Source organism: Rosa rugosa, chromosome 7, assembly GCF_958449725.1.
Source record: "Rosa rugosa chromosome 7, drRosRugo1.1, whole genome shotgun sequence".
Taxonomy (NCBI): Eukaryota; Viridiplantae; Streptophyta; class Magnoliopsida; order Rosales; family Rosaceae; genus Rosa; species Rosa rugosa.
This window is the reverse complement of record NC_084826.1, coordinates 38,349,149-38,360,747: the sequence shown is the minus strand read 5'-3', so window position 1 is coordinate 38,360,747 and position 11,599 is coordinate 38,349,149. Positions and strand designations below refer to the sequence as shown.

At 37.5% G+C, this 11,599-nt stretch overlaps 1 protein-coding gene across 1 annotated transcript; it reads left to right on the top strand.

The window, feature by feature from the left end:
* The first annotated feature begins 2,815 nt into the window (after nt 1-2,815).
* On the top strand, nt 2,816-11,206 carry LOC133720543 (protein RRP6-like 2). Its single transcript, XM_062146895.1, has 14 exons — nt 2,816-3,483; nt 3,880-4,035; nt 4,187-4,345; nt 4,423-4,506; nt 4,743-4,822; nt 4,937-4,987; nt 5,328-5,436; nt 6,916-6,998; nt 7,122-7,167; nt 7,810-7,897; nt 8,043-8,212; nt 9,119-9,373; nt 9,467-9,568; nt 10,515-11,206. Exons 1-14 carry the CDS (start codon nt 2,911-2,913, stop codon nt 11,109-11,111), a joined length of 2,553 nt encoding a protein of 850 aa, XP_062002879.1. The 5' UTR covers nt 2,816-2,910; the 3' UTR covers nt 11,112-11,206.
* The last annotated feature ends 393 nt before the right edge of the window (nt 11,207-11,599 follow it).

Genomic DNA, 11,599 nt, shown 5'->3' with positions numbered 1-11,599 from the left:
GATAGGTCCTTACAGACGAATGGGCAACTCAGTTGAATTTGAGACTCCAACAATCGTCCGTCACTTAATGCCTTTACATGGTGATCTCCTTACCGCTAGATTTGCGGATGTCACTTTGATGAGACAGTCTTCCCGTCGTTAGGGGGAGATAAGAACACAGATGTTCAGCAGGAACGACAGGAATTGTCGTGGTTTGTCCCCACTATGTCTCATCTCGATCCCTACTAAAGTGACGAGATCACACATTTGCTGCAAATATGCCTGCAAGGAAGTACGTCCCTATGAGAGGACGTAGCGCCACCCTACACAGAGGTAGGCATGGCGCCAACGCCAAAGAGAGTGGCACTCTGGCGTCATAGGTCATTGCCCCAGCTAGGATGCGTGGGAGGCCCGTGGGTTCAAAGGATGCTTTGGCACAACCTAATCCTTGGATCATCGACACTCAAAATCCGTCTCATGAGAATCTTCCGGGTTATGGTTATCGTTGGGGGTCGCCTCAATGTCAGAACCTATTCCTAAGAATATAGAGCTCTTTGAAAATTACACTAGTATACATGAGACGTGGGATAGAAACTCCATCATAATTGATGATATAGTTGCACATGAGTTCGTTGAGTCCGATGATATTGAACCACGCTCCATTGATGAATGAATACCAACGTAGAGAAATTTGGCCTAAATGGAAAGATGCGATCCATGTTAAGTTGGATTCTCTAACGAAGAGGAAGATTTTTGAGCCATTGATGCCAACACCTCCTAACATAAAACCTATTGACTAGTGGGTCTTCGTTAGAAAGCGTGATGAGAAAAAGAGATGGCAATCTAACCTTCTGGCGCAAGGCTTCTCACAAAACGCCCTGGAATTGACTACGATGAGACATATTCTATCGTAATGGAGGTCATTGCACTCCAGTACCCTGTCAATTTGGTAGTTTCCAAATAACTAATCATGCAGCTTACGAATGTGGTCAATACGTATCTCTATGGGGATCTAGATACAGAATATACATGAAGGTTCATGGTGAACTTCATTTACCCAAGTCAAGTGGCTCTAGACCACGGAGCGCGTTTACAATAAGGTTGAAACACTCACTAAAATAACTACTTGATTGGGAAGGGATATGCCCGCGCGTTTCCATAACAAGCTTTGGATTCTATCGCGGTTCATGTTGGACATGATCTTCATTGGATGCCCTTAAAGAGTTAAGGGAAACCGCTAAACACTTGAAATCCGATTTTGAGATGAAGGATTTTGTGAGAACACGATTATATCTCAATTTGGAACTTGAGCATCGTGTTGATAGATGCTTAGGCATTTTGACAAGGTCAAACCTTCAAGCACCCCTATCACACACTAGGAACGCCGCCAACACTGGCCTGCGTCCTCTATCCCCATCCCAAAACGACATAAGTGTTTTGAAAGGTTTTGCTGATGTTGGGTATCTCTCTGATCCACACAAAAGTCATTCCCAAACTGGTTAAGTACGGTGATCACCATGGGTAAGACCGCGGTATCTTGGAAGTCTGCAGAATAGACCCTAGTCGCTATATCTTCGAACAATGCAGAGATTATTGCTCTTCACGAAGTGGTTCATGAATCTATATGGATTGGATCCATAGTTACGCATGTTCGAACAATTGTGGTTTGAAGTCTACCACAGATGAGCCTACGAGCATTTAGGATAATGTTGCTTGTTTTGAACAAATGAAGCAAGACTACATCAAAAGCGACAACACCAAGTATAATCAGCAACAACAGACTCTCCTCAAGATCAAAGTGAACTAGGTTCGATCTGAGGACAATGTGGCAGACTTGCTCACTAAGTCATTGCCTAGATTCCACTTTTGAGAAACATGTTGGTAGCATCATTTACGGAAGTTATCCGAACTCCCATGACCGTAGTCATCAGGGTGAGATGCAGACATCAGGGGGAGATGCAGACATCAGGGGGAGATGTCTACATGTATGGTCTCGAAACGTGAAAGGTGTGTTGTGCTCTTTTCTCCCTTCGACCGAGGTTATTTTTGTCCCACAAGGCTTTTGTTACTCGGCAAGGTTTTTAATGAGGCAACGAGAGGAGCACCACGTTTGGACGACACAAGGGGGACTGTTAAAGTAAATCCAGAATATGTGTCTGGCCCAAACTCTAGGTTACTTGACCTAGTGGTAATAGTGTTTTAATTAGAGATAATCTCAGAGAATCTTAGAGATATCCATTCAATGTATGATTACCTTTCCCTGTACAATTCAGATTTTATGCATTGTAATCCTCTATATAAAGAGACCCCTATTATCAATGAAAGTACACAGCAATTCTCTCTCAAATATCGTTTCTCTAAAACAAAAAAAAAACAAAAAAATACTTAATTGGGTATTAGGGTAAAAGATATGTAATTTATTGGGTAAGTAGACGATCTCATATGATGTTTGGGTAAGTGAGGTTAGTGTAGCTCAAATTTGGGTAAATTGACATTTTTTTTTTGAATGGTCATGCCATTTTTCTTGTACACATATTTGTTTAATTTTTTTGGGTAAATTTTATTTTATTTTTTTTTTATTTTTTTTTTTTTACAAGGAGGTCTTGTTTTTTTTACACATTTGATTGTTTGAGATGAAATTTGTCTTGTTTTTTTTTTTTTTGGTTGAGAAGAGGATATTTATGTGTCCTTGGCATATTTGTTTTGTGAAGATAGCAGCACAACATACGTGGGTTTCCAAAAGTCATGAAAATATTGACGGCACCTGCATACGGAAGTCACGTGACATCCCGTAACGAACTCCATTTTAACGAAACAACATTGCTTTACTGGCCACCGATATGAGCGGTAGGAGGGGGGGGGGGATGCAATTGAGAAAGTGAAAGTGAAACCCTAGCAAAACCCTAGAAGAGAAGAGAAGAGAAGAGAAGCATGAGCCATGAGCCGACTCCGCCACCGCCGGCGAGGGCCCAATTGCTCCAAAACCTAGCCACAGCCACAGCCAACCTCTCTGGCTCCTCGCGAGTCATACCTTCGGGAGAGGACTTCTACTACTACCGCAATTTCGACGAATTCAAACTCCCAATCGAAGAAATGGCAAAGCAATCTCAGTCCATGCTCGAATCGATTGGGTCGTCGGCAAGCCTCGGGATGGCTTTCCCCAAGGATTTGGATTTGGAGGACGCCTACGATTGGCTGGTCAATTTGAACGACGAGGTCCTCGAGAGGGTGGACGCGTCGGTGGACGAGTTTAAGAGGAGCAGGAGCAGGAAGGAGAAGGAAGACGACGAGGGGTTCCAGTTGGTGTGTGGGAAGAAGAAGAAGAAGGGGGATCAGACCTTGTCCAAGGACAACAAGACTATCAAGCCCAAGGTCTCCTTTCATGTTCCCTCCATTCGCAAGCCTCAGGAGGAGTTTAACATTCTCGTTAACAATTCAAACCAGCCCTTTGAGCATGTTTGGCTCGACGCTAGTGACGATGGTCACCGCTTTCTTCATCCCCTGGTAAGCAATTTCTTTGCCTATTTGAACTTGTATTTTCTATAAGTTAGTGATGCACAACAGAGCAACAGTGTGTGATTATTAGGGTTGAGAGATTAAGAGACCAGAATGGTTTTACAAGAAACAGAGGCTTTATGGAGACTTTCAATACAAATTGAGTTTATTTCATTCCAATCTCATCTGGGTTTACAAACCGTAGCTATATTTATAGTCTTAAAAAGACTCCTAGAACCCCGCAGGACTCAATTAATGACAAGACTCTTAAAAGCACTAGTCTTGCAAGTTGTTTCTTTTCTAACCAAGTTGTGGCTGTTGCATTAGTTAGGTTTTGCGTGCTAAAATAAAAAAAAAATTAAAAAATCTATCTATCTTTCTAATTATTGTTTTTTAATGATAAAGGAAAAGCTCTCAGTTCTTGATTTTATTGACGATGATATTGGGGGGATTGAGCCTGTAAAACCGCCAGAAATAGAGGCTACCCCATTCAAGCTTGTGGAGGAGGTCAAAGATCTCAAGGAGCTGGCAGCTAAGTTGCGTGGCGTTAATGAATTTGCGGTAAAGTTTGATTGTAATGATATAAATTATTGATTGTGTATCTACCTTTGATACACAGTTCAACTATATTGGCTCGAATGTGTATCAAAGTTAATTATATTTCGGAAAACATTCATTTCATGTTTTTTAACTTCTATATTTTGCTTTCTAGGTTGATTTGGAGCACAACCAATATCGATCCTTCCATGGATTGACTTGTTTGATGCAAATTTCTACAAGAACTGAAGATTTTATAGTAGATACTTTGAAGCTTAGAATTCATATCGGTCCATATCTTAGGGAAGTTTTCAAGGACCCTTCTAAGAGAAAGGTTTGTTTCTTGCATGTGGATATCTGGCTTTATAGCTACATTTTTCAGATAATATTTAATCAAATGTAATTAATTAGGTGATGCATGGAGCAGATCGAGATATTGTGTGGCTCCAACGTGATTTTGGCATTTATATCTGCAATTTGTTTGACACCGGCCAGGTAATGTACTTCGAACCACTGAGCAAATTGATTCTTTTTTATGTTAAAAATACTCTTTTTTTGGCTAGGTACTGTATCTGCAATTTGATTTGGAAGATTGTAGGGTTTATTTATTCCTTTTTTAATTTTTTTTTAGTGTCTTTCTTTCTGTATATATTTTTTTTCTTTCTAAAAGAATCTTATACTCTTCATTGTGTGCTTCTAATCAAATGAGGTGAATCTGTCTTAATTTTCAGGCCTCAAGGGTATTGAAATTGGAGAGAAATAGTTTGGAATATCTTTTGCATCACTTTTGTGATGTTTCTGCCAACAAAGAGTGAGTGTTTCAATCTGCTAAATTTGTTTCAATCCATTTGTATTTTAAGAAAATTGTTGCTTCTTTGACTACTCTTTCCTCTCATAGTAAACTTGACTAGTAAACTCTTTGCAGATACCAGAATGCAGACTGGAGATTCCGCCCTCTTACCAAAGAGATGGTCAGGTAAAAATATGTGTTATGATATATGTTTAAGTTGACAATACACAGGTAGTATTCAGTTAGTTGAGCTTATTCTACCTCAATTTTTTGCATAGAGTGAATATTGAGGCCCTGTTTGTTTTGCGGATTAGAGGCTTGGAATGGGTATGGAATTCCATTTTGTGTTTATGCCGCTTTACCACACACGACCTTTTTAGGATAATAGTGGATAACAGCTTCTAAACCCTTATTTGGTTTAGAACTTTAGATCACATCCAAATTGAACAATTGGATTGGAGTTATACAATATGAGAAGTTTTCATTAGAAACTTTGTTTTACATAATACTTGATTTATCTGAACAGATATGCCAGAGAAGATACACACTACCTGTTACACATATATGATTTAATGAGAGCGAAGTTATCTTCCATGCCAAAGGAATCTGAAAACTCCGATGCTCCTTTAGTAGAGGTACATACATTATTCTCGATGATGATATCATGTGTATTCTCTAAATTCCTGTACTATGTAGTATTGCTTTTTGGATTTTACATCTATTGTATCTGACTGCTAGTTTTATACTTTCCCATGTAAATAAGCATATTTTTTTTTCTATTGATCTTTTTTATTGCATTTTGGCACGGTTTTGATAGTTATAACTCATAATTATTTGCTGGCTGTTCCAGTTTTAGGAAGATAATTGACCATATGGATAAGCATTGTTTTGGGTAGTTATAATTCATATATATATTTTTTCTTGTAAAATAATATTATCAGTTGTATATGTGAAAATGTGTTGGAACTTGTTTAGAATGATTAGTTTGGTACATGAACTAGAATTTTTGCTGCAAGTGTTACTCACAGCTTGTTGATTTCATCTCAAATGAACTCTGGACAATTTTCATCAATGAACTGTCAAAGTGACATATGCTGCAAGTGCCATTCTTGATGGTTTTGTGATGAAAACTGTATGGAGTTACCAATTTGAGGAGAAATTGACAGAGTGTGGGTATCATTTGCTACTAGTTCAGGAAACCAAACTGATAAGGAAAAGATGAAGGAAAGTTATTTTTTGGGCCCATCTAGTAGAGATGTTCTGGAATCATGCCGGTTCTGGTGCTTTTTCTTGTGCATTTTGGCACTTTTGAAGGAAAATTCTTTTTATGTTTTGGTAGCTGCTTTGTTCTTGTCAATCTTGTGTGTTTGCCAAGGCTAAAGTTGTAAAAAAAAAAAACTCTATTCAGACATAGGAATTTTTATTTTTATAGGCTGTAGGCTGCAGCATTACTCATAGCAGTAAAAATCTCGTCTTACAGGTCTAGAAGAATTATAATAGACTCGGGAATCTGTTTTGAATGTGAGTCCTAATAATTGAAGGTTTCCATGTCTTCTTCTAAGTCTCATCGACTTAGGAATCCATCATGGGCTGACTAATAATTGAAGGTTTCCATGTCTTCTTCTAAGTCTCATCGACTTAGGAATCCATCATGGGCTGAAATACAACACTTATTTGGCGCTTTTAAGTTACAAACATGATGTTTTTAGTTTTTTTTTTTTCCTTTTTCTTTTTCTAGGTCCATTGGTAGAAGTAGTGTTTAAAGTAGGTTGTCTATAGGACAGTGCTAAATAGACCATATTTTCATGGACCTAATTTAGACCACATGTGGCATGTTATCATTGTTCAAACATCATCCAGTCTTTTTAGCATTATTCAATGTGTAAATGCCTCATCAGTTGCTATAATATGTCCTTTAAATGTGGTACAAGAAAATTTTATTGAAGATGGATGGCTATCTGAGTATATGTTTTTCTACTTTTGGTGTAGGTAGGTTAAATGTCTTCACTGATATAGTTTGGAAATGGTTCTTTTCAATTGTCATTATTATTGTCATAATGTTCTTCATTTGCTATAATTTAAACAGTTTTAATGAAGACTCTTATTTTTGACAGGTTTACAGGCGCAGTTATGATATATGCATGCATCTCTATGAGAAGGAAGTTTTCACTGAGAATTCCTATCTCCACATATATGGGTATGCTTCACTCTTGTTGAAGATGCATTCTGATAGATTAGAGCCGGCCTGTAAAAATCTCTATATTTTTGTATTTTAATGGCTTTCATTTATGCATTTTTTCTGGGGTTGGTTTTGATGCAGGTTGCAGGGTGCTTGTTTTAATTCTCAGCAGCTTGCCGTTGTTTCCGTAAGTTGCTTCTCTTATGGGAATTTTCTGTAATTCAAATATGTACATTGGGTTTATGTTGACCTGAATTTGAAAATACTGAAGATGTGCAAGATGCTTGTTTTTAATTCTTAACAGCTTGCCATTGTTTCCATAAGTTGCTTCCCTTATGGGAATCTTCATAATTCAAATATATACATTGCATTTATATTGACCTGAATTAAAAAATAGTGAAGATTTCGCATCTGCTTTACCAATACGATTCTAGTTGGATGGTTTAACTACATCATTTACCACCAATGAGCACACACGTAGGAGAGTAGTGTAAATGTTAAAAAATTAAAATGATAAAATGATTTTTTTTTTCTGTTTCTTTTTTGGGATTAGTTAGGATTTAAACTCAGAACCTAGCTTTTAGGAATGAATGTTCTTAAACCCCAAATGAGCAGCGTCTGTAAATACTTTGACACATTCATAAGTTGATAATCCTATTGTTTTCTTGTTATTGTTTATTAGCCATTTAAGTGTTAGGCTATTGCTAAGATGTTTGTATATAAATGGCTATACATGTCTACTTATTATAGATGAATTTATAATTTTTTTTTCATTTGTAGTATTGCCATATATTACTTACTGTAGATGCACTTGTAAATTTGTTATCAGGGTTTATATGAGTGGCGGGATGTTGTTGCTCGTACAGAGGATGAAAGTACTGGCTATATATTACCAAACAAAACTCTACTTGAACTTGGTAATGAGTTTTAGACATTCTATGTTCATCAAGCTCGATATTACTTTTTTTTTTTTTCTTTGCAGCAGTTTCTTCAGTAGACATTCAGCTAATTTCATTTCTCTCTCTCTCTCTCTCTCTCTCTCTCTCTTTTCGGGGGAAAAAGCTAAACAGATGCCTGACACAACTAACAAGTTAAGACGATTGGTGAAATCAAAGCATTCATACATTGAGCAACATCTTTCTTCTGTTGTTAGCGTCATTAGGCACTCTATGCAGAATGCTGCCTTTTTCGAAGCTGCAGCCGAACATCTGAAGGTGGGACGTGTGGAAATGGTAAGGTTGGTTTTTACTAGTCTGATGATCATGGTGGCTAAGCATTCTTGTTTACCTTTCCCTATTGCCGTTTGCATGCATTGCAGACCTGTGAAATGATTGAATTACATCATGTGCCATTTATGGGTTGTGGAGTTGTGATTGATAAAATAGTCCAAGTACTGCATGCCTTTGGTTTTGATGATCGATGTTATAAATAGCCGAGGCAGTTTTGTCTTTACCTTGTGCCTTGCAAGCCTTGAGGTGTAAGCTTTTCACATATCGTAGAAGAAGAGAATAAATGCTTAAACCAACTGAATTATGTAAAACCATACTTTTAGTGAGGTTTCCAACAATTTAAAGCCCCAAGCTCAAATTCTGAGGGTTCTGCATTTATAGAGTAAGGGAGGCTGTCTATGGTAAAACGATAAATAGGTCTGATAATTTCCATCAGATAATAACTCATAGTTTGTATCAAATATTTATCTTGTGTAGAACCAGGTCTTATAAGTTGTATTTATCACATGTCCATATCTAGAATATGTTGTCTGTATTGTCATTTAGCCTATAAAGAGTTGGCATGTTACAAGGACTTAGTCAGCCACATGTGCCAGACTTTACAATAATTTTCTTTTGTATTATCTCTTAGTTTGTATGGAGAGAGTCCTAAAAGGGTTTGTAGAGTTGCAATATGAAATAATATATAATTAAAAGAATAACAATAATTGGCGGCACGCCTCTCAGAAAACTTATATGCTCTCTAAGATTTATGTTAGATCTGAAGTAAAGTTAGAAAGCCACCCATATTTTTTTGGGAGTTAAAGAATGTCATGTACAGTATTTCTTCAGATTCTCTTCTAATTATTATTGTTCGTATTCTTATTATTTTGTTTTAATCCTGTTAACAGTTTGCATTCCTTTGTGCAGGCATCTGAAGAAAATGTGTTGGTCAGTGATCGATCTGAACCATTACCAGATGAATCTGGATGCAATTCAATTAATGGTGATGTATCTGCACCTTCACCAGCTGCTCCGCCTCATAAAGAGGAGTTTACAGAGCACGGATGTGGTGCCTCCAATGGAGAAGGAAAGGTTGGATTTGAAGTTCATCCTAGAGACAACATTGTAACAGGGAAAAGCAGGGAAGGAAGTAGCATTGGCTGTTCCTTAGAATCTGCAAAGGTTCAAACTGTTGTTCTTCTGGATGTTTAAATTGTTTTAGTTTCTCAACTCATAGATACTTGGTCTTAGCATGTATTGCTACTTCTGTTGCAGGTTACTGGAGCAACTGTTCAGGTGCAAAAGAAGCCTAGTCGTGCTTTCAGTGCACTCTTGGGGACTGCAGTTCCAAAAAGAAAATTTGATGCTGGTGTAAAGGTTAGTAGCGAAGAATATGTTTTTGGTTTTTGAATTTATACCATTTTCAATTTTTTTTTTGGAGGGGGCCTAGATTGACTTTTTATGCTGTATAACAACACCATTATGGAACTATTACAACTAGAAATGCTTTTTTCAGCTTCATTCTCTCTAACCCTAAAAAGAAAGGACAGTGGGTTGGGCTCTACTCATAGCTAGGCCGGGTATTTGGGCCCCGGTACCTGATTCCGTTCCACTAGTTTTACCAGAAATTTCCAAATCTCTCAGGATTCCAAAGTTTATTTCCATTTTGAAATTAGCTTCACAGAATCCTGACTTATATTTCTATTTTGAAATTTTGGGAAATTGTGGTTTTTGTATACCTGTTTCTGACTTTGAAATTTAAATCCTGGAAAATTAAATTAAGAGGCTATTGAATACATCTAAAAATCAATGGGAAATCCAAAACATGGTACTCATAGAAAAAGCCGAAGGGGAAAAGGAACAGACTTTTATAGATGAATAAGGCCAACTACTCCTTGTCTGTTTGAACTGACTTTTATAGATGAGGTAAGTGCTAACCTCAACTATGATCACCGATTCATGGAGCAGTATTCCATCTCGACATTAATATTATTGATATGAACTCTCTCTCTCTCTCTCCCCTACATTGGGGGAGTCGTCGATTTGAAATTCGGGATTATTGTTGCATTCTGACTCTGATCCTATTTCTTTTAGAACTTTTGGAGATTTGGATCAAGGTTGTTATTTGGGTGTCAATATTGGAAATTTAATTCTTCCATTGGAATCAAATTTTTTAATCCAACTTGTATCCTTTAGTGCATGCCAGTGGGAGGCTCATTAGTATTAGCTTTTCAGTGCTGAGCAAGTTGGATTTGCATTTGGCGCTTTCTGTGAACTTTTGCTGCTATTTGTATTTGGAATTTACTTTTTAATTCTTTCGTAGGGCGAGGAAGATAATAAGTTGGAGCAGATTAGATCTTCAGTCAATTTCCCATTCCACTCATTCTCAGGTGGGATGGAGCAATCAAATCCCAAGATTGAAGAACCAGGAAAAGGTTCTGAAAATCCCCATTCTGAAATGCCCGTTACTGTATCACCTACCAGGCGGAGTTTAGGAGATATTATAACATTAGAAAATGATTCACATGTACCTGAGCACAAGGAGGATAACTCGGTGGCTTCTGCTTTAGGCATGGATGGAGAAGATGATCCTATGTCTCTCTCAGAGTTGTCCTCAAGCTTCAAGAAATGCTTTCCGCCACCTAATCAAAATAGGAAAGCCAGAGAACTGGAGAAATCCCAGGAATCTGGTGGCTTGCAGGTGAAACCTTTTGACTATGAAGCGGCAAGGAGACAGGTCATATTTGGAGAAAAGACAGCCAAGGACGCCAGAGCTGGGGGAGAAGGCATGAAGGGCCTGGGTTCAAGGGCTAAGAAAAAAACTCTAGTTGATGGGGATGATGGGTCAAAAGAGCTACCACAAGGGAGACGACGTCAAGCTTTTCCAGCAACAGGAAATAGAAGTGCAACTTTCCGTTAAACTGTTGTCAAAGTAGTTCTTTTTAACAGAAATGACAAATGTTTAGCTTGCAAAAGAAATCTAATAGAATGAGAAAATTTAAAGAAATTTAGATATTTCAAGCCTAGCCTTGATGGTGCTGAAATTTTGAACCATTAGTATGCCAAGTTAAGGTTAAATTTTTAAAATACCTAAAATTGCCCTTTAATAATTAAGCACAAAATTTGTAATTTAATATGTATGAGGATAGAAAAGTAATTAAAATGAGACATTGAAAATAAGAAAGAAAAAGAGCAATACGTGCTTCAACAAAATAAACTAGCAGAGCTTACCTATTATGTGTGTGGAGAAAAGTTAAAGATAGTGAAAATTTTTCGTACAACTATCACATTGTCTGTTATTTTTTTTATGGGCAAATTACTGGTCACACCCTGTACTTTGGGTGCGTCGACAGTTCAGTCCCTAACATTTTAATTTTAACAAATAACTCCCTAGACATTCAAATCTCA